We start from the raw sequence: 22,950 nt of genomic DNA on the forward strand, positions 1-22,950 counted from the left end.
TACTCAGGAGGCTGAGGCGGGAGAATGGAGTGAACCCAGGAGGCGGAGCTTGTAGCCAGCCGACACTGCGCCTCTGCACTCCAGCCTGGGTGACAGAGCAAGACTCCGTCTCAAAACAAACAAACAAACAAACAAAAAACCCACAAACAAAACAAAACAAAAACAAAAACAAAAAGTATGAGCTATCTTCCATTAAAATATTGATTCTGGAGCCAGGAGCCAGGAGCTATGGTTCACAACTATAATCCCAGCACTTTGAGAGGCTGAGGCAAATAGATCCCTTGAGTCCAGGAGTTTGAGACCAGCCTGGGCAACATGGTGAAACCCCATCTGTACAAGAGAAAAAAAAAACTGGCCTGGGCGACAGAGCAAGACTCTGTCTCAAAAAAAAAAAAAAAAAAAAAAAGAAAAATAGGGCAGCCTCAGTTTTCTAATTAAATTCTAACATGAGGAAAGCGATTTTACCTGGACAGTTTTAGTACATGAATCTACCAACAAACAAAACAAAACTCCATTTTGCATCATTATCCAAGATTGGGAATAAAAGGATCTAACAAATTTATCCTCATACATAAAGGTACTAGAAGGTCAAGTTAGAGATCTAATGAGAAAGTGAAATATATACTACATAGTTGTTCTGTTGGTTAATATGCCCAAAATAATAGTTACTATCATTACATCTTACAGAAACAAAAGCTTTAAGCTTATTACTTTAAAATAAATCTTCCCGAAACATTAACAAGAGATTTTAGTTTTTATTTCTTTAAAGAGTATGGGGGTGGTTTCAAGAAAAGACTTTTGCTAAAAGCAGCTAGCAATAAGATTATGGCTATCAAACCAGTTTCTTTCACAGAAAGTGAGCATTCCTTGAAGTGCTACTGTTTTTGAAAGTTTCTTAGAGCAGTCTCAGCATTCTAAACAGTGTATAGTTCTACATATTTGTTGTCGCAATCTTGGGCAGAAAAATCACTAATAACAGGAAACAGAAGCCGGACACGGTGGCTAATGCCTGTATTCCCAGCACTTTGGGAGGCTGAGGCGGGCAGATCACAAGGTCAGGAGTTTGAGACCAGCCTGACCAACATGGTGAAACCCCGTCTCTACTAAAAATACAAAAATTAGCCGGGCGTGGTAGCGTGGGCCTGTAATCCCAGCTACCCAGGAGGTTGAGGCAGGAGAATCGCTTGAACCAGGGAGGCAGAGGTTGTAGTGAGCCGAGATCACGCCATTGCACTCCAGCCTGGGCAACAGAGCAAGACTCCGTCTAAAAACAAACAAACAAACAAACAAACAGGAAGCAGAGAGCTTTTTGAAAAATAGCCTTGATCAATCCAACAAATATAGTATTCAGAAACACTACAGAGCAACAAAGTCTTCTCATAAGAGTCATATTTATAGTATTTCTTAACAGAAATATAAACCTAAGAATTCCATTCTTTAGATTCAAAAGATTGGCTTGCTCATAACCAGGCCTTAGAGCAATCTGTTCCCAATATATTTAAAATGCAGTTATAAATTCAAGAGACTGATTCATTTTAATTTTAAGAAAAATGTCAAGAATTACAAGCCATATTAAAACAAACTAGTTAGGAGGTTATGATTCCATTACAATTACAATACTGTTGTGCAGAACATTACTGCGGGAACATGCAGAATACTTTTTAAAAAATAACCTCCTTTGAGGTGTATTTGTGTCCACTGAAGTTGGATTTAATGTTTGAAAATTACCTAAACTCATCAGTTGTATCGTGAATAAGATACATGATTAAGCCAGATACTTGTGGTTCAAATTAAGTTGTGACTATTAAGAAATTCTACTTACCTTCTTGTGAGACTCAAACTGACTTTAAAACAATTCCGAACAATACCAAGAGAGCCTCTCAAGTGGCTGTTCCAAGTAACAACAATCATTTAAATAATTCATAAATCTTACTTTGAGTGGAAAGTTGAACTACATGGTCTCTGATACCTCTTCCAATGCTCAATCTTTACAATCATACCTCATACATACAAATAATTTCTACACACATGGTATTAGAAATGGGCATCTTATAAAATGAAAGTATTATATAATAAGAGTACATTTCCTTGAAACCAATCACGTATTAATTTATTCCACCTAAAAACCTACTACAGTTAAAAGTATAATAACTGAGCAAACACAGAAGCCAGCTTCTGGATCCTTAATGATCACTTTAATATGAGTGGAAGTGATTAATATTTATGTTACAGACTCACTAGTCTGCAAAATAATTCAAGATAAAGTCAATATTTATTAGGCAATAAAATAATTGTTCCAAAGGATATTTCTAAATAACTTCAAAGAAGTTATTACCATAAAGTTAAAAAGGAATATCATCCATGTTAAGTTTGTGATAAAATAATTTAAACACATGATTGACTCTACAAATCTTTTTTACAAATTACTTCGGAAGTTATAAGAGGAAATGTTTTTCTTTTTCCTCTGCTATCTTTTATTTTTTCCTTCCTACTTCTGATCCCCTTAATATACAGTATTATTGATGTAAACTCAAGAATTCATGGTAAAGGCATCTTTTTGCTTCACAGAAATCATGATCTATAGAGAAAACAAGGTAAAAACTGAGGAAAATTGAACTTTTTTCAAAAAAATTACAAAATAGGATGTATAACATTATCTTTGGAAAACAGACTTTTTTTTCTACTAGAAATAGCAAAAATCGTTCTACATTTTTTCTTCCCCAATTGCATGTTTAATTAGCATACATTCCAACAGTGTGCATGAAAAAAATTCTAAGCCAGAGGTATTTAAGTGATTTCTTCCTAAGTGTTTTGGCTAATTCAGTGGCCAAGAAACAATGATGTTTATTCTCTGATTGGACGGAGTCAAGAAACAAAACAGATATAATTACCAAGGGATAAAGCTGATATGACCCAGCAACAATCTGTCATTACTTCAGCTATTAGTCTGCCTTCTCCCTCGACCCAGCCCCACAAAAAAAGTTCTGCTCTGCTTAAGTGTACAAGACTCCAGTGAACTTCCAACAGTTTTGCTTCAAGTGACCTAAGAATGGAGTAGTGAGTCATCTGTAAAGCCTGGAGTGGTTCAAATAACACAGATAACTTCAGTAGCAACTGGAAACAGCTGGCTCCAAATCAGGGAGAATACTCAATCTTCAGTGACAAGGAGGAAACAAAGTCCAAGCTTCTAAAACACGTAACGACAAGTCCAGGAACGTGGCCGGACATAATCCAAGAATGTGGGCTGCAGTGGGGAAAAATAAGAATGGAAAAATAATTTATTTGTGTACAGAGTAGAGGAGGTGTGGAGGTAGACAGGGGATGTTAATATGATACATTGTACATCTCTAAAATGCCTCCCACCATTTCAATAACCCTCAAGGTATAAGCAGCTCCCTAATTCAAAAGATGTTCAGTACTTTTATCTATAACACAGATTTATTCAATTTAGATGCTTCACATAAAGCTTTTAAAGTCCAGTAAACTATACACAATTGTGTGGACTTTGACCAGTTTCTAAATAGGCACTATTTCTTTCTGTATCTTTTATTTTAGCACAGCCCTATTTTAGGACCTTAAAATCTAAATGGTGGTTAAGGACGACAAATATATATATATAAATGACTAATACAAGGTTTAAAATTACTGAACTATCGAAAGGAGGAGCAAATGAAGCACTACAAAAGTTCAGAAATAGGAAAGAGAGGGAAGCAGGCATTTGAAAAATCATCATGGAAGATGTGGCATCCAAATTGGATTTTGATAGGAGAATAAAATCTGATATGTGGAATCCAGGTGACCAGGGACAGTCGAGAGCAATTACTTCAGTTGAACAAAGGAGATCAGTATGAAATAAAGAGGGGTAGTTGAGGCAGCCTAACAGACATAGGATACACAGAAAGAGGGGAAGCTTTGGAGAGGAAACTGATTTCATTATGGACATCTTCAGTTACAGATGCCTATGAGAAATACCCAGGAAATATATCAAGAAGGCATCTCCTCCAAACCTGGAAGGTTGTAGGGACTGAATGACTTAGTAGTAGGGCCACCAAATTTAGCAAATGTAAGTATAGGATGCCTAGATAAACTTGAGACAAATAGCTCTATCTGTCATATTTTTTTGTAATTTACTGAAAAAGGCAGAATATAGGACATTTGGGGTGTTCTAAGAAACCCCATACAGGAGGCAGGACAAAAGTATTAAATACAGGACATGCCCTATATACACAAAAAGCCTGGCAATCCTACTTCTTAGGGTGTTTCCATCATGAAATTCTATCCATAACTATAAGCAATACTTTCAGCTAGTGCTAATAGATTTAATTAACCAGATCACATCAATTAAATTAACCAGAGTGTTTGCTAGAAAATTCCTAAGTCTATATCCTATACTATGTTACTTGAAAATAAAATTCTTAAAAAAAAAAGCCATCCTCCTAAAATCTGTACCCATGTATAGCTAAAAACTAAAGTCCTAAGAATAAATGAAACCTGAATATAATTACCCAAAACCAAAAACAAAAATAGAATCAAGAGTAATGGAAGGCATCTCAGTGTTGTCCAAGAGTTTATTTAGAAGGAAGTAAAAAAAAAAAAAAGCCAGAGCCGGGCAGAGGCTCAACCTGTAATCCCAGCACTTTGGGAGGCAAGAGAGGCAGGCAGATCCGAGGTCAGGAGATGGAGACATAAGTAGCTATTTCTGGGAGTGAAACCCCACATCTCTATTAAAAAATACAAAAACAGCCAGGCAGGTGGCGGGTGTCTGAGTACCAGCCACTTGGGAGACTGAGGCAGGAGAATGAAGCAAGCAGGAGAAGTGAGACTTGCAGTGAGCTGAGATCCGACCCACTGCCTCAGCCTAAAGGTGACAGAAATGAACTCTGTCTCAAAAAAAAGAAGATATGTTTTAGGTGGTGGTAGTAGGGACATACATGGCATTAGGAAAACCCTGGAGAATACTTAGAAGCGGCTGGCTGGGCGCGGTGCCTCCAGCGCTCTGGGAAGCTGAGGTGAGCGGATCATGAGGTCAGGAGATCGAGACCATCCTGGCTAACATGGTGAAACCCCATCTCTACTAAAAATACAAAAAAATAGCGGGCATGGTGACATGCTCCTGCAATCCCAGCTACTTGGGAGGCTGAGGCAGGAGAATCGCTTCAATCTGGGAGGCGGAGGCTGCAGTGAGCTGAGATAGAGCCACTACACTCCAGCCTGGGCGACAGGGTGAGACTCGGTCTCAAAAAAAAATAAAAGAAAAAAGAAAAAGAAAAAAATTAGAAGTGGCTAAAGAAAAGGCAGTAAAAGAAGAAAACCAAAAACTAGGAGAGTTAAATGTGAAGAAAACTAAACAAAAGGAAAAACTTCAAGTACAGTAAGATCAGATAATGAACGAATGCTTTTACTCCTCATTTCCCTCTCTTTAACACTAATTCATCATAATCTCCACTACTATCCTCCTCAACATTGCCCACCAACTCTCACAATCAGAGAATAAACAGGTTCTTTTGCACTCCAACCAGATTGGTGACTCACATTTTTCAGAGGACAGTGCTGACGTGCATACCACTCTTGAGAATAAAAGCAGAGTAAGACTCCATTGCCCAAGAAAAGAGAAGTCCACATCATAACATTCCAAATTGGTTTTTTCCGACTATCATTGACAATGAAGTTGAAAGCCACTAAAGATAGAAAGGCAACAAAGAAATATACAGTTATCAGAGGTCAGAAGTTCGAGACCAGCCTGGCCAACACGGTGAAACCCCATCTCTATTAAAAATACAAAAATTAGCCAGGCGTGGTGGTGTGCGCCTGTAATCCCAGCCACTCGGGAGGCTGAGGCAGGAGAATCACTTGAAGCAGAGAGGCAAAGGTTGCAGTGAGCTGAGATCGTACCACTGCTCTCCAGCCTGGGTCATGACAGTGAAACTCTGTCTCAAAAAAAAGAAAGAAAGAAAGAAATATACAGGTATCAAAACATAATTTGTCAGAAGATGAGGGGCTTCAGATATATCTGCTGTTATCATTGCATAATCACAGCGAACAACAACTGTTTATATATTTTTAAATTCTGGTCACTGTTTCTTTTTTTTTTTTGAGACGGAGTCTCGCTCTGTCACCCAGGCTGGAGTGCAGTGGCCGGATCTCTGCTCACTGCAAGCTCCGCCTCCCGGGTTTACGCCATTCTCCTGGCTCAGCCTCCCGAGTAGCGGGGACTACAGGCGCCCGCCACCTCGCCCGGCTAGTTTTTTGTATTTTTTAGTAGAGACGGGGTTTCACCGTGTTAGCCAGGATGGTCTCGATCTCCTGACCTCGTGATCCGCCCGTCTCGGCCTCCCAAAGTGCTAGGATTACAGGCTTGAGCCACCGCGCCCGGCCCTGGTCACTGTTTCTATAAAGAAAAATAAAGCTTCAGTGTTAAAATCAGTAACTTACAAGAAATCAGTGTTTTCAGAACATGTGTATATATATTTCATGGAATTAGAATATTCATATTCCAACTTTTCCCTCTCTACTCACTCAAAAACTTGTCAGTTTTCTAGGGGGTGCATAATCACAATGGTTATGAATAGGAAAGCTGTTTATACAGATAACTTTTATGACCTACCAAATCAGTGTCATCAATGGTCTTCATGAGGTTACCTAGTTCATTTCTCTACTTCAAAGTGTAAACATCTTGAGACAGAGCTGTGTATAATTATTAAAAGTCAATATTCTGACCATCTGATAAACAAGTACTACCTTAAAATGTTACTACTACTATCTAGTTCTCCTACATTGATTTTATAGTTTCCTTTCTATCTGGTTTTCTTTTTTAGCATAGTACCCAGTACTCACAGCACGCCAAGATACTTACTTCCAAAGAACATGAAGAGCACAAAGAGCACGGGATAGAAAAAGCTCAAGCAAACAGCCAAGGCATATTCATGTACTACAGCAGATACAGCAAAGACAGCCAACATGGCAGCAGATTTGAATCTCTTGGAGAAAAACTAAAGAAAAAGGAAAACATTACAAAGTAATTTTTAAAAATTTAAAGCAAGCATGAATTATATAGGATGTAAAATTATATGCCAAAGGTACCTATTATATTTGTACTTAACTTTCTAAGTCTACTCCTTGGATTAATCCAAATCTATTAAAATAATTACAAATCATATATACTTACAAATACTTATTATTTTTCAAATATGAGTCTATTTTCAAAAATATCAATAATTTATATTTGTAAGTTATTACAACTGACAAAACATAGTTTTCCTATATAAATGAAACATACTGAATTTCAGTCTTTAGAGTAACACTGTATGGCAGATGGGGCAAGTGTCCTCTCCATTTTTACACATAACAAAACTAAGACTTCAGAAGGAGAAGGGACTTGCCTTATCCATATGTGAAACTACACCTGAATGACAGAATTAGCACTCAAATATTAATACAATGCTATTTCCACCATAAGATGCTGTCACTAAGCCAAATGGTGCCCTCACTTAATAAAAACTGTAATCCAGATACCAGTATTAATCAACCAGGAGATTCAAGATTACATCTCATCAGTCTAAGTATATTCTGCTCTAAAGAATGTCTGAAAGCCAGGTGTCACTGATTGGAGAGATACAAATCCACACAAAGGTGTTTCTCACTGTAGTGTTTCTCAGCTGGGCGCGGTGGCTCACGCTTGTAACCCCAGCACTCTGGGGAGGCCGAGGTGGGTGGATCACCTGAGGTTGGGAGTTCCAGACGAGCCTGACCAACAACATAGAGAAATGCCATCTCCACTAAAACTACAAAATTAGCTGGGCTGGGTGGTGGGCGCCTGTAATCCCAGCTACTTGGGAGGCTGAGGCAGGAGAATCACTTGAACCCGGGAGGCGGAGGTTGCAGTGAGCTGAGAACATGCCACTGCACTTTAGCCTGGGCAACAAGAGTGGGGGAAAAAAAAAAAAGTGTTTCTCCACCTTCAACCAAGAAAAATGAATGAAAAAGACCATAGGGAGATTATTTGTTGGCAATGAGATTCATAAGAAACTATCTAGGCCGGGCGCGGTGGCTCACGCCTGTAATCCCAGCACTTTGGGAGGCCGAGACGGGCGGATCACGAGGTCAGGAGATCGAGACCATCCTGGCTAACATGGTGAAACCCCGTCTCTACTAAAAATACAAAAAACTAGCCGGGCGTGGTGGTGGGCACCTGTAGTCCCAGCTACTCGGGAGGCTGAGGCAGGAGAATGGCATGAACCCGGGAGGCGGAGCTTGCAGTGGGCCAAGATCGCGCCACTGCACTCCAGCCTGGGCAACAGAGTGAGACTCCATCTCAAAAAAAAAAAAAAAAAAAAAGAAACTATCTATTATTGGTGGATCATTTCAACTCCAACCTCCATGCATTCTCACTTTGTTACGTAAGATAAAATTCAGAGCAAAAGACACAGTATTAGACCTACTACTGTACACAGTGGTTTCTAAGCAGCACCATTCAAAGCAGGTTTCTACATGGTAAATTTCTCAAAAGAAAACTGAAAATATACTATCACCCTCTCCTCATGAACAATTAAATATAACTTCTTCCATCTGTATAATACTCATACTTTCTGAAAAAGAATCTCTATTTCTTAAATAACATTAACTTAAATCTTGCTGCTTACCCAGAGAAAGTCCTTGTAAGCATAGTAATATAGCCAGTCATGGACCACCACATTCCAGGTTCTGTAATAGTTAGAGTATGATGTGGAGTTCCACCAATCCTGAGGGAAAAAGTAAAGGTATAAAACTATACACACACACACACACCACCCAAAAGCAACCCCCTCTGACTTTCCCAAAGAACACATGTAACAGAAAAACCAAAGTACACTGTGATAAACTGTTGGTTCATATGCTGATGAGAGAAAAATCTTCAAAGGCATTTTGGTTATTAATGTTGAATATGACATGAATTCTCGTACTATGTATGATTTAGTTCCTAGGTTCATACACAACACACAGAACCATTTAAGTCTATGTCCATCTGAACAGCAATCAGTAAGCCCCACCCCCCTTACCTTGCTAGAATGTCATGAGAAAATTCTATGGTCATGAAGACCAGATAGAGTGCTAACACTAGAGAGCTGTTTGGTGGTTACCAGAAATAGCAAAATTACCCAAAGAGTGAGACGGTGGTCACCTCAAAGTCCTGGTATCCCTATATATATTTCTTGCTCCCAATTTTAAGATCAGATGAATGAGATCAGCTATCTAAAATCTGCAATCTGCACTTAATGTTTGAGAAAGAAGTTGGTAGACTTGGAGTGTTGCCAAAAACAAACCAAACTGAAAGAGAGCTTTAGGTAGGGTTAAAGAATGCTATGAGCCATTCTGACTCTAATTCTAGAGCTTTATTCCAACTTTAGAAGCATAAGGATACTATCTGAAGCAAAATTAATACCTTTCAAAACAAAACAGGGAAAAGTTATTTCCCTCGTGAACTGCTCAGCTGTCTTAAATGAATAATTTGCTGAGGTCACTCCTACAGAACTAGACGGTCCATTTCAAATGAATGAACACTCAGGGAAGTCTCATGGTGTGCTCTGAACCAATAGTTTCCTACTGGAATCACCAATATATCCTCGCAGGATCCAGCAGAAACCACGTGCTTATGATAAGGGAGCAGACATTAGAGACAGAAGAAAACACAAGGTTATGCTAGTTATATCCGTAACTGAATTTCAGAGAATATTGGCAAAATTTGTAGAAAAGAAAATTATTTCACAATGTTTGTGTGAAAGGCTGGTGACATTGGCCAACAATGTCGAAATACTTAATAATGAGGAAGACAAAAAAATGTGAAAAGAAAGCTAAGTCTAAGTATATACTACCTTATAGAACATCCTGTCGCCAAAGCGTAACATCTCAGCAAAGGCATTGAGCCAGCAGTGCAAAAAGGCAAAAAAAGTAAGGAAGAGAATCAGCACACCTAAAAATAAGATTAACAATATTAACAGTCTTTCCAAATAGCTCACATGCCAAGCAACTAATTATATCACATCATTTTATTTAGCTGGTATTATTTTGTAAAATATAAGTTATTATTCCAGTTTACCCATTCCAGAGATGATATGCTTTTGGAGTTAATTATCTTAATTTTAAAACAGTAACTTCCTTCAAAGTGGGTTCAACAAATGACGTTACCTAGTCTGGGTTTTTTTTTTTTTTTTGGAGACAGAGTCTCACTCTGTCACCCAGGCTGGAGTGCAATGGAGAGATCTCGGCTCACTGCAACCTCCACCTCCAGGGTTCAAGCAATTCTCCTACCTCAGCCTCCCGAGTAGCTGGGATTACAGGCACGTGCCACCACACCCGACTAAGTTTTTGCATTTTTAGTAGAGACAGGGTTTCACCATGTTGACCAGGCTGGTCTCGATCTCCTGACCTCGTGATCCACCCAGCTCGGCCTCCCAAAGTGCTGGGATTACAGGCGTGAGCCACCACGCCCAGCCTACCCAGTTTGTTTTTAAGAAATGCCTAGATATATGGCTTAACCTGGTACCCAAGGCCCTTTAAAAATCTGGCCCCTATACCCCCGTCTTCAGCAATTGTTTAAAACTGGGGAGAGACTTTGGCCCCTCTCCCCCACAGGACACTTGAAATTCTAGAGACTTTTTGTTTTTAAGAGACAGGGTCTCACTATGTTGCCCAGGCTGAACTTCAACTCACAGGGCTCAAGTGATCCTCCCACCTTAGCCTCCAGGGTAGCTGGGACTACGGTGCAAGCCACTGCACCAGTGCTGTGACAATTGGAGGAGAGGGAGCTGTGCCACTGGTATCTAGTTGCTAGAGGCCAGGATGCTGCTAAACAGATTATGCCACAATGCAGAAGACTGCCACTCCAAACAAAGAATTAACCAGTCCAAAACGTTAACAGTGACACGGTTAACATAGTGACACAGATAACATTCTAAACATATCTCCAATGATTCTACCCTCTAAGTGTTGTAAATATCATCCACAACTGGATTTATGCCATTCCAGAATGCTCCACTCCCTTGCATCCATCCCACTACCTAGAATGACCTTTCCACCAATTCTCTGCCAGGCAAATACCTATTTTTCAATACCCAGTATTAAATGTTCTCTCTAATACGAAACAAAGGCCATAAGCATTTTGTTTATCCTACTTATGTAGTACATATTACAATATATTGTAAAATATCCATTTATATGTCCACCTCTTTCACTCATTTATTAAAAAATATATATTTATAGAGCATCAACTATGTACCAGACAATATGAGAGAGACTGTGATTGGCTATAAAAGACAATCCTTGATCTCAATAACTTTGCAGCTAGTGAGGAAGACACTCAGGTATGTAACACATATTCTATTTTAGGGACAGATAGAGTTCATTCAAATAAGTCTTGGGGCCGGTGAGGGAGGGTTACTGTAAGAGGAATGCAAGAGAAGAAAAGAAAGGGAAGGTGATGACACAAAACATTACCAACATTCAATGAGTAAAGGAAAGAGGAAAAGTAAGGGAAACTATAAAAACTCCCAGAGTGTAAAGATAATACATGTCTTGTTCACTTCTGAGTCCTCTGCACCTGGCATAGTACTAGGTACTCATATATCTTTATAATAGACAAAAAAATAAATAAATAAATAAATAAATTTAAGAAATCAAGGTATGGCCAGAAAGACAGGAGGAAAATAAGAAATAGTGGTAAAAGGTCGGGCATGGTGGCTCAAGCCTGTAACCCCAGCACTTTGAGAGGCAGAGACAGGAGGATAACTTGAGCCCAGGAGTTTGAGAACGGCCTGGGCAACACAGGGAGACCCCGTCTCTCCAAAAAATAAAAACTTAGCCAGGCGTGGTGGCATGCACCTGTAGTCCCAGCTACTGAGGCGAGAGGAGCACTTGAGCCCAAGAGGTCAAGGCTAGTAAGCCATGATCACACCACTGCATTCAGACTGGGTGACAAAGAGAGACCCGGTTTCAAAAAAAAGAGCAAGAAAATAGTGACAAGAGAGATTTCAAAATGTGGTCAGCAGCACCCAATGCTTCATGGAGGTCAACTTGGATAAGGGTTAAAGTACGTCTTAATCCATCCACTGGATTAGAATATGGAGGTTACTAGTAATTTCAACAAAGGGCATTTGAGTGGCTTGGTGGAATTAGGAGCAAGATGACAATGAACTGAATAGTGAACAGGAAGACACAGCATGAATGCGGACTGTCCACTGTCAGAGAAGGCACAACTTGAGTGAAAGCCAGAAGATGAAAGACTGACCTACGACTGGAAGAAGGATACTTCATTTATAAAACAGATGCAAAAGAGGTCAAGATGGGTATAGACGTATAGAAGTTTAGATGAAAAAGTAGGCAAACCAAAGGTGCTCATAGGCAATAGCTTTCTATTTACCTCGTGAATTTATGCATTAATTCACTTGTTAATTACCAAATTAACAAGTACCCATGTTACCTGGCAAGATGGAGTTAAATACACATAGGACCAGAACACGAGCGCTGAAGGGCTCCTGTTTGATATTCCGAAACAAGGGGGCACAAAGTCTTTCAAAGATGTAGTACACATAGAAAAAGCAACCAAAGACCTGGAACATAACAGAGACAGAATTATAATAACGATGGCTTAATAAAATGGAAGGCGATGTTTTTCTCTCCAAAAGAAAGTGCAGATATGACCCTTAAAGTAACGTTCGCATATGTATTCCATTTAACACTAGTATAGAAGACTGCTATAATCCTTCAGAGAGATTACTCAAGCCTAGTTTCTACCATCACTTTTCCTAATCCTTTACCAAATGATATTTTTAAAAGAGCTTACTCTTAGAACCTGTTTTTCCTGCTGCTTAAAACCCGTAACATGGTCGGGTACAGTGGCTCACTCCTGTAATCCTACCACTTTGGGAGGCTGAGGCAGGTTGATGACTTGAGGTCAGGAGTTCGAAACCAGCCTGGCCAACATGGTGAAACCCTATCTCTACTAAAAATACAAAAATTAGCCAGGCGTGGTGGTAGGCACCTGTAATCCCAGTTACTCAGGAGGCTTATGCAGGAGAATTGCTTGAACTCGGGAGGTGGAGGCTGCAGTGAGCCAAGATTACATCACTGCACTCCGGCCTAGGTGACAGAGCGGGACTTTGTCTAAAAAAAAAAAAAAAACCCTTTTAACGAAAGAACTTATTTCATAAATGGGCATTTGATTGAGACAATGATTTAAAATGGGATCTTCCAGGATTAATGATTCTGATGGAGGTGGGAGGAGGAATGGGGAAGAGTCAGACCATACCCACACACATATACACCTCCCCCGAGAAACAGGAAGGGGCAAATTAATGTTTACTGACATTACCAACTAGAATTACTTTATAAAATAATACATTCTTTTTTTTTTTTTTTTTGAGATGGAGTCTTGCTCTGTTGCCCAGGCTGGAGTACAGTGGCGTGATCTCAGCTCACTGTAACCTCCGTATCCCAGGTTCAAGCAATTCTCCTGCCTCAGCCTTCCGAGTAGCTGAGATTACAGGTACGTGCCACCACGCCAGGCTAATTTTTGTATTTTTAGTAGAGATGGGGTTTCACCATGTTGGTCAGGCTGGTCTCAAACTCCTGACCTCATGATCTGCCCACCTCGGCCGCCCAAAGTGCTGGGATTACAGGCGTGAGTCACTGCGCCTGGCCTAATATATTCTTTTATTAAAGAAAATTACTTCTGATGTTGGCAAAACAAACACCATTTAGTATACTGGAAATAGTTTAAAAGACTGCATAATGTCAACAGAAAGCATTCTTAGTTCCCAATTAGATTTAGGTAGATTATATTATTATCATAAATATGAATCCCCATCTCCTAATCAACATACCATAGACAGTTACAAAAACTTACCTGTGCAAACTGCATAGCGACATAACCCCATCTTACAGTGGGATTCCTGAAAAAGAAAGAAACAAAAATAAGGTTTCCAAATAAAGTAATTGAACTTGAATAAAGACCCTCACAATTAATGTTTCTTGGTCAGGCGCGGTGGCTCACACCTGTAATCCAAGCACTTTGGAAGGCAGTGACCAGGAGCTCGAGACCAGCCTGGCCAATATGGTGAAACCCCATCTCTACTAAAAATACAACAAAACTAACTGGGCGTGGTGGCGCACACCTGTAATGCCAGCTACTTGGGACACTGAGGCAGGAGAATCACGTGAACCCAGGGGGCAGAGGTTGCAGGGAGCCAACATAGCACCACTGGGTGCTACGTTGCAGCCTGGGTGACAGAGCAAGACTCCCATCTCAGAAAAAAAATAAAATAAAATAAATTAATTAATGGTTTTACACACAGAACATCATTTATGACCATATGAAATACTTGATTATTCTGTCAAGAATTACTATAACCAAATTAAACTTCTCTACTCACCATTTGAGGCTTCCCAGATCAGACAGAAAATGAAAACTCATTCTATATTTTCTATGTCCCTACATTAACTGGCCCCTGTTTATCTATCCTACCTCACTCATGCCACACTTTTGGTGCTTACCACATTTCTGCTTCATAGTACCATTACCTGGGATAGCTGTCACGGTAGATAAGGGTAGGAGCAAATAAGAAGTACAAATATTGGTTGACTGTAGGTATCGGAACAGTGCCTAGAAAAGGCAAACTATAGTTAGATCAGAGGTTCTTTGATTTTTCACAGCAAAAATAAAGGGGGGGATACAAGGAAGCACATAACAGGGAAGAATAAAATGACTTATCAGCTCATGTTCTTTTTTCCTGACCTCTAAAATGACTTCTTATTCTTGCACGAATTGAATTATTACCAATCTCTTTAAACCAAGTTATTCCTGTGACTGAGATAACTTCTAGAGTGTGAAGCAACAATGTGCAAAGAATAGGCAGGCACAGGTGTAATGAGGCTATTAACATTCCATAAAAATAATGCAAAGTTACAAAAGATAATCAATTTTTTTAAAATTATAGGTCCAAGGGCAAAGCAGGAATAGTCAGGAAACAATGAAGTAGTCCTCAAAATCAATATGGATCATATATATTTGAAATAAAACACAATCTCTGCAATATATGATGTGACACCCCAGCAAACAACAAAGGGTGAAATATCCAGTCAATAATCCTTTAAACTAATGAAATTACACAAACAAAAGAAAAGAGAGAGAGGAAGGAAGAAAGGAAGGAAGGGAGGGAGGGAGGGAGGGAGGGAAGAAGGCAGGGAGGAAGGAAGGAAGAAAAGAAGGAAAGAAGGGAAGGGAATGGGATAGGGGGAGGGGAGGAAGAAAGAATGTACAAAAGAAATTACATACTTGATTTCTCCTTAGCTGAATTTAGTACCCGAGGCACGTTCTCTCTGACAAATGAGTGGGCCTTCATTACAAAACGAATCTACAAAAGCAGGAGGAAAAAGATGTCTGTTCAAAGAAAGTCTCCTGCAAGTGTCCTTTCCATTAGTCAAACACATTATAGACAGCCAATAAAGTCAGAAAATCCTGATGAGTGTAGAAACAAATCAAAATAAAACCTTTATTTAGATAGAAATAGTTACATGACAAAACAATGAATCTGACATTTCAAAAGTGAAGTTTTTAATTACGAAAATATTTTATAATTTAAATTACTTTTACAAAAAGTATTCAGGAACAAAATCTTGATGAATCAAAAATAGTTCAATGTGGCCAAGCCCAGTGGCTCACACCTGTAAACCCAGCACTTTGGGAGGCCACAGCAGGCAGATCATGAGGTCAGGAGTTTGAGACCAGCCTAGCCAATATGGTGAAACCCTGTCTCTACTAAAAATACAAAAATTAGCCAGGTGTGGTGGCAGGCGCCTGTAGTCCCAGCCACTTGGGAGGCTGAGGCTGAAAAATCGCTTGAACCTGGGAGGCGGGGGTTGCAGTGAGCCAAGATCGTGCCACTGCACTCCAGCCTGGGTGACAGAGCGAGATTCTGTCCCAAAAAAAAAAAAAAAAAAAAAGTTCAATGTAATTTATTTTATTTATCAAAATTCAGAGAACATGGAAGCTAGAATGAAACTTAAGAGGTGAGAAGATTCTAGTTTAACAATTTTATAGATAATGGCAAAAGGAACAATACATGAAAATTTATCCAAGCTGATACAGCTAAAAATAATAGTATCAGTATGTCATCATCATTATTATTATTTTAGCTGAGAACAGCATCGCCTTGGGTAACACTTAAAGCCTTACCTGCTCGAATATAATGATGAACCGGGAGGCTGGTGGCAGTGTATATGCTAACACAACGTATGTTGGTCCAAAACCTAGAATTCCAATCTGGAAGACCATGAAAAGAAAGCCATGGAAGAGAGAATTGATCAGCGGATGAGAACTCTTGCTATAGCCAGTGGCCCAACGTTGAAACAGAAAATAGGGAACTGAAAATGTAGACAGGAACATGATCCACCAGGTCCAAACAACGGTAGGAAATTTGCCAAAAGCATAGGACAGGAGGCTGAACTCAAGCACCAGCCTGGGGAGAAAAGGTACAGAAAAAGAACATAGAGGTGAATTTTTAATATACACTGAGTTCACAGAATTTAAAACTTTCAAACACCAAACTTTCAACCTTATGAAACACCACAACATTAATACGCTGAAGTCATGGATGTAATAGTTCTGCTAGTTAGAGATCTGCTTCTAACCATCTGCTTTACAATATATATATCAACAATATATGTTCTTTAGAAACAAGTTTTCTAAAAGTCCTAAGATAAATACTGTCTTCAAACTTAAGATAACTAAGATAATTGGACTTTGAACTTCTGAAAGATTAGATTCTCACATTAATTTTTTAACTCTAAAATATCCTATGGAAAATATTCAAAGAGCAATCATTCTTATATACAAAAGACGATTTTTCACAAGAAATATGTACAATTTAAAAAATCTGTTAATATACTATACCATTATCTCCAAATTTAATTTTCAAAAAAAGTACATAATTCAATCCATGATTACCACACACAAATTTTAAGCTACAATTTGAGTTTTGAAATTTTATTTTGAGATCGGGTCTCCTTTGTCACCCAGGCTGGAGTGCAGTGGCACAAACACAGTTCCACTGCAGCCTCAACCTCCCTGGCTCAAGTGATCCTCCCATCTCATCCTCCTGAGTAGCTGGAACTACAAATGTGTGCCACCATGCCTGGCTAATTTTTAAATTTTTTGCAGAGATGTTGCCCAGGCTGGTCTCGAACTCCTGAGCTCAAGTGATCCTCCTGCCTTGGCCTCCCAAAGTGCTGAGATTACAGGCATGAGCAATCATGCCTGGCCTACAATTTGACTTTCACATTAAAAATAAATATCAAATTTTTCAACCTTCAATTTCAATAAGCTACTTGTTTTAAGTAACCATCTTAAACAAAGACAATCAAAAAGTTAATCAATCATATACAGTTATCCCTCCCTATATATAGGGGACTGGTTCCAGGACAGTGTGCAGACACCAAAATCTATGCAAATTCATGTCCCACAGTTGGCCCCGTGGAACCCACAGATATGAAAAATCTGCCATTTTTATATGTGTGTTTCACATCCTGGAATACTCTAGATCCCAATCTGCCTTTGCTTGCAGATGTAGAACCCATGGATACAGAGTACTAAACATATTGATTGAAAAAATTCCAGCCAGATGTGGCAGCTCACGCCTGTAATCCCAGCACTTTGGGAGGCTGAGGTGGGCGATCACCTGAGGTAGGGAGTTCGGGACTAGCCTGACCGATATGGAGAAACCCTGTCTCTACTAAAAAAAAAAAAAAAACCAGAAAATGCGCCGGGCGTGGTGGTGCATGACTGTAATCCCAGCTACTCGGGAGGCTGAGGCAGGAGAATCGCTTGAACCCAGGGGGCAGAGGTTGTGGTGAGCCGAGATGGCGCCATTGCACTCCAGCCTGGGCAACAAGAGTGAGACTCCGTCTCAAAAATAAAAACAAAAGAAAAGAAAAGAAAAAGCAAAACTGCCGCGTATAAGTGGACATGCACAGTTCAAACCCATGTTGTTCATAAGTCAACTGTGTACAAAGTTCTCCCATTTGGGAAAATTACCTAGAAACTACTGATCATGGTCTATTCAAATAAACCATTTTGAAAATAAAAGTAATGAAACTTCTAATTTTCTCATCAGTTAAACTTTTTAGGGCAGAGGAATATCACCCTCAAATCTGCTGCTTTAGGATTTCCTGAAGCAATTTAATCAATTTACCAAAATTTAGTGAAAACCCCTAACTTCTCATGCATCAACTAGCCAGCCATCTTTTTTGTTATCTTACCTTCCTTCATCAATGTAATCTACTACAAGTGTGCTCAGGATAAAGAGAATGAGGAGGGCAATAAACATGTGATATATTGTTCTGATGTGGTCCACTTCAAGCAGCTCACTGTAAATGTAGTTCAAACAAAACAAGTTAATAATCTATATTTAAATTTAAAACACCATACAGTAAAGTCTTTTCTTAAAGCAGTTAACTTAAAGCCATTGAGAAGGTGCTTAATCCACTGTCCAAAAACATCTCAAAAAAGAATGGTCTACATTCTTTAAAACCTACCAGAAATGGATGTTTTCTAAGTAAACAAAGGCCATTCACTAGAAACAGGAAACAAACTATTTCAAATGCTAAGAATTTTTTTAATCCTATGCATACATTCTACTCCCTAAATTTAATATATATTAAGTACTGTTTCCAAAATGTTAAAATTGACATGAATTTCTATAATGTTGATCATGATGATAATGATAACCAACTACTACTCTACACGTCTATAAAACTCAACCATTTACAAAGATTTTACCTTCTCCTCATTGACATTTGTATTTAAGACTGGTCTAATTTTCTTTTAGAATGTAACAATAGGCCGGGCACTGTAATCCCAGCACTTTGGGAGGCCGAGACGGGCGGATCACGAGGTCAGGAGATCGAGACCATCCTGGCTAACACAGTGAAACCCCGTCTCTACTAAAAAAAAATACAAAAAACTAGCCGGGCGACGTGGTGGGCGCCTGTAGTCCCAGCTACTCGGGAGGCTGAGGCAGGAGAATGGCGTAAACCCGGGAGGCGGAGCTTGCAGTGAGCTGAGATCCGGCCACTACAACACAGCCGGGGCGAAAGAAAAAAACCCCGTCAAAAAAAAAAAAAAAAAAAAAAAAAGAATGTAACAATAATGTAGATGACTTTTCCTAAATAAATCTTTTATATCTGACTAAAACAGGTTTTTTAACTTGTTTTAACTTGTTTCTGGAATGATAATGCTAACCTTCTAAATGCTTTTTAGTAATCTAATATACTACTACTCAATCTCTGGACTAAGAATCTTCCTAGTCTAAAAAAACCTCATCTGAGCCACAGAAAGCATGTTCTATTTCCTTGGTTAAAATTTTTTTTTTTAGTTAATGTGTAATTTTGTTTATTTTTCATGTATAAATTCTATCACTAAAATCCTAATTATAATGTTTAAAATAAATTTTCTTTTCCCTTTTATGTGAAAAACCTGCGTTTTCCCCCAGATGTAAATTTTAGAAGATTAATTCCTTCAACCTACAGTGTGACAGAACACTGAACACTATACATTATGCTTAGAAAACACTAAACAGCACATTACATGCTTAGAAAACAGGCCTTCTTATCTAGGGGAAGTAGTAAACATAAATTTGACTCACAGAAAGTAACTTTTGATAAGCATAAGATGTCTTTTTAAAGAAAAGTACACTTCTTTTTTTATTGAGACAGTCTTGCTCTGTCACCCAGGCTGGAGTTGCTGGGTGTTGCACCTGTCGCTCAGTCTGGAGTGCAGTGGCACAATCTCGGCCCACTGCAATCTCCACCTTCCCAGGCTCAAGCGATCCTCCTGTCTCAGACTCCTGAGTAGCTGGGATTACAGGTATGCACCACCAAGCCTGGCTAATTTTCTGTATTTTTTGTAGAGAGAGTCTTGCCATGCTGCCCAAACTGGTCTTTGGCAAACTCCCGGACTCAAGCAATCTGCCTGCCTCAGCCTCCCAAAATGCTAGGATTATAGGTGTGAGTCACAGTGCCAAGCCCAGATAACCATTCGTATCCCTAACTCCTCTTTCGAAACTAGATACAGAACCAGAAGATCAGAAAGGAGCAAGAGAGAACATACAACAAAAAACCCACTAATGATTTATACAGATACAGAACAAACTCATTACATATCCATATACTAAGCAATGATTCTGTAAGAATAGCTTTTTTAAAAAATTCAAACATATTTAATTAAAAACAACTAAAAATACTCACTCTAAGAGAGATCGCCTTGCAATAAAAATCTTTCCTTGTTCTGGAGGTGCTCTCAAATCCCTGAGAAGAGGAAAAATTAAAACAAGATATAAGTACTTCAAGTATTATAAGAAATCTAATCCCACAGACAAGAGAATATACCAATAACACCATCTAACATTAATTGACCAGTGACCTTTTCACTACTAGGATTACAGGTGCCTGCCACCATGCCCGGCTAAAACAGATCCAAATTTTGTGTTACAGTTTTTATGTATGTTATTTCATTTACTCCCTCTGAACCATGCTGTGAGGCAGGTACATACACAACTCTTAAGAATGGAAAGTTCGCCACCCCCAGCCCCTATGGACTTTGGCAATCACTTTTCCTTCTTGTAGAGAATGGAAAGGTCGCCACATCCAGGCCCCGTGGACTTTGGCAATCACTTTTCCTTCTTGTAGAGATCCCCTGAGGTCATAGACAGGCCTCCAAGCACCCTCTACTCCAGGTCATATATATACTGTTATTGATCTGTCCTCTGAAACTGCACTGATGTTTACCATACCCTTCCAGATATCAAAGTACTTCCAGCAACTCCCAGCAGCCTTCTGACCTTAAAGGTTGTTGCAAGTTACTAAAAACTCCCATTTTAACATCTTGCTCATCTTCTTTAGGGCTTTTGGTACTACTACCAGCACTTAACTATAATTGGTCAAAACTATTCTCCAGAACATGAGTCTATGCCTCCGAACAGGGGCATAACACTGAGAAGAGCATGGAATGGCAAGTTAACACATATTAGCCTTTGATAGCCTTCACTTGATTATTCTGGATGAACCATCAATTAGAAAAGCATATACTAATGCCACTGTACTTTATCACAAGTATTGTATACAGTGCAATAGAGAGGCACACAGTGATACGGTTTTTTTTCTTTTTTTTTTTTGAGTCAGTCTCACTCTGTCGCCCAGGCTGAAGTGCACTGGTATGATCTCAGCTCACTGCAACCTCCTTCCCCCAGGTTGGAGTGATTCTCCTGCCTCAGCCTCCCGAGTAGCTGGGATTATAGGCACTTGCCATGGCAACCGGCTAATTTTTGTATTTTTAGTAGAGACACGGTTTCACTATCTTGGCAGGCTGATATTTAACTCCCGACCTTGTAGTCCACCTGCCTTGGCCTCCCAAAGTGCTGGGATTACAGGCATGAGCCACCGTGCCCAGTCATGATATGATTAAGAGCAAGGACTCTAGAGCCAGACTCTAGGTTCAAATCCCTGCTCTGTAATTTTGGACATTTAATTAAGTACTCTGTGCTTTAGTTTCCTAATCTGTAACATGTGGATAGTTACAGTTATCTGTCTCATAGGATCACTGTTTGGTTTAAATAAATTCATGATGTAGAACACTCAGCAAGCGTTGGCTATGTTGTTTTATTAGTCGGTCTGTTTTTGTTTTTTTTTTTTTTTTTGGAGACAGGGTCTCTCTTGCCGAGGCTGGAGTGCAGTGGCGCGATCTTGGCTCACTACAACCTCTGCCGCCCAGCTTCAAGCGATTCTCATGCCTCAGTCTCCTGAGTAGCTAGGACGACAGGTGTGCATCACCACGTCCAGTTAATTGTTGTATTTTTTGGTAGAGACGGGGTTTCACCATGTTGGCCAGCCTGGTCTCAAACTACTGACCTCAAGTGATCCACCCACCTTGCCCTCCCAAAGTGCTGATATTACGGGTGTGAGCCACTACGTCTGACCTTATTAGTCAGTGTGTGGTTTTTTTTTTTTTTTTTTTTTTTTTGGAGACAGACTCTCTGGAGTGCAGTGGCACAATCTCTGCTCACTGCAACCTCCGCCTCCCGGGTTCAAGTGATCCTCATGCCTCAGCCTCCCGAGTAGCAGCAATTACAGGCGCCCGTCACCACGCCTGGCTAATTTTTGTATTTTTAGTAGAGACAAATGGTTAAATAACCATGTTGGCCAGGCCAATCTTGAACTCCTGACCTCAGGTGATTCACCTGCCTCGGCCTTCCAAAGTGCTGGGGTTATAGGCGTGAGCCACTGTGCCAGGCATCAGTCTTAAAAGAGGTATGCATGTATGTTATAATTTATTCGTAAAGACAAAACTTCACTCTCCTTCAAACGGTTAAACAACTTTCCCAATGTAACACACAGCCAATAAAAAGTGGCACCAGGGTGTGAACTCAAGCATATTTGCTGCAGTCCATTTTGACCACTAAACTATACTGAGTAACTGTTTGCATTAAAAGAAAATAACACACACTTACTTCGCTCTGTGGTTGTTTTTCTCTCCTTCAAGAATAGAAAAGGTTGTGAGAGCACACCCACCATTATCTAATGATGCTGATTTTTCAATGAGATTGGTCACAAAATCATCAAAGTGACTGCCAACTTCCTTCATAAAAAATGGCTTCAATTCCTAGAATTTTAAAACAAAGAAACACATGGGGAACTAATACATGCTTGTGAGTCATTAGCATTTCTCTAAAGGGCTCCCTTAAACAGAGCTGGATCAAAAGAAAGGCACAGTGAGTTCACAAGAGTAAAAGCAAAAAATCAATTCCTGTATCTGACTTGAAGTTTCAGAAACAGCTACCTAAAAAGCAACATAATGATTTATACCCTTTTAAAATGTATACCCCTTGTAAGCATAAAACAAAATACCTCAGCCTCCCAAGTAGCTATGAT

The 22,950-nt window shown here is 39.5% G+C and overlaps 1 protein-coding gene across 5 annotated transcripts in view; it reads right to left on the bottom strand.

Moving 5' to 3' along the window:
• Window positions 1-735: 735 nt before the first annotated feature.
• SOAT1 (sterol O-acyltransferase 1) overlaps window positions 736-22,950 on the bottom strand; it is a 63,275-nt gene continuing 41,060 nt past the window's right edge. For 2 of the 5 annotated variants that reach the window (XM_009192476.3, XM_009192482.4), the window contains exons 4-16: window positions 22,530-22,681; window positions 20,272-20,331; window positions 18,286-18,393; window positions 16,205-16,487; window positions 15,305-15,383; window positions 14,551-14,632; window positions 13,877-13,922; window positions 12,452-12,581; window positions 9,849-9,946; window positions 8,640-8,738; window positions 6,854-6,989; window positions 5,533-5,678; window positions 2,880-3,244 (exon numbers count right to left, since the gene is read on the bottom strand). In XM_009192476.3, the coding sequence (XP_009190740.1) occupies window positions 3,188-3,244; window positions 5,533-5,678; window positions 6,854-6,989; window positions 8,640-8,738; window positions 9,849-9,946; window positions 12,452-12,581; window positions 13,877-13,922; window positions 14,551-14,632; window positions 15,305-15,383; window positions 16,205-16,487; window positions 18,286-18,393; window positions 20,272-20,331; window positions 22,530-22,681 (1,476 nt within the window). In that variant the 3' untranslated portion in view covers window positions 2,880-3,187. Of the gene's footprint in view, window positions 3,245-5,532; window positions 5,679-6,604; window positions 6,685-6,853; window positions 6,990-8,639; window positions 8,739-9,848; window positions 9,947-12,451; window positions 12,582-13,876; window positions 13,923-14,550; window positions 14,633-15,304; window positions 15,384-16,204; window positions 16,488-18,285; window positions 18,394-20,271; window positions 20,332-22,529; window positions 22,682-22,950 lie in introns of those variants that run through there. The other 3 variants (XM_003893454.4, XM_003893456.4, XM_021930095.2) reach the window with 3 other exon arrangements.

Source organism: Papio anubis, chromosome 1 (assembly GCF_008728515.1).
Source record: "Papio anubis isolate 15944 chromosome 1, Panubis1.0, whole genome shotgun sequence".
NCBI lineage: Eukaryota > Metazoa > Chordata > Mammalia > Primates > Cercopithecidae > Papio > Papio anubis.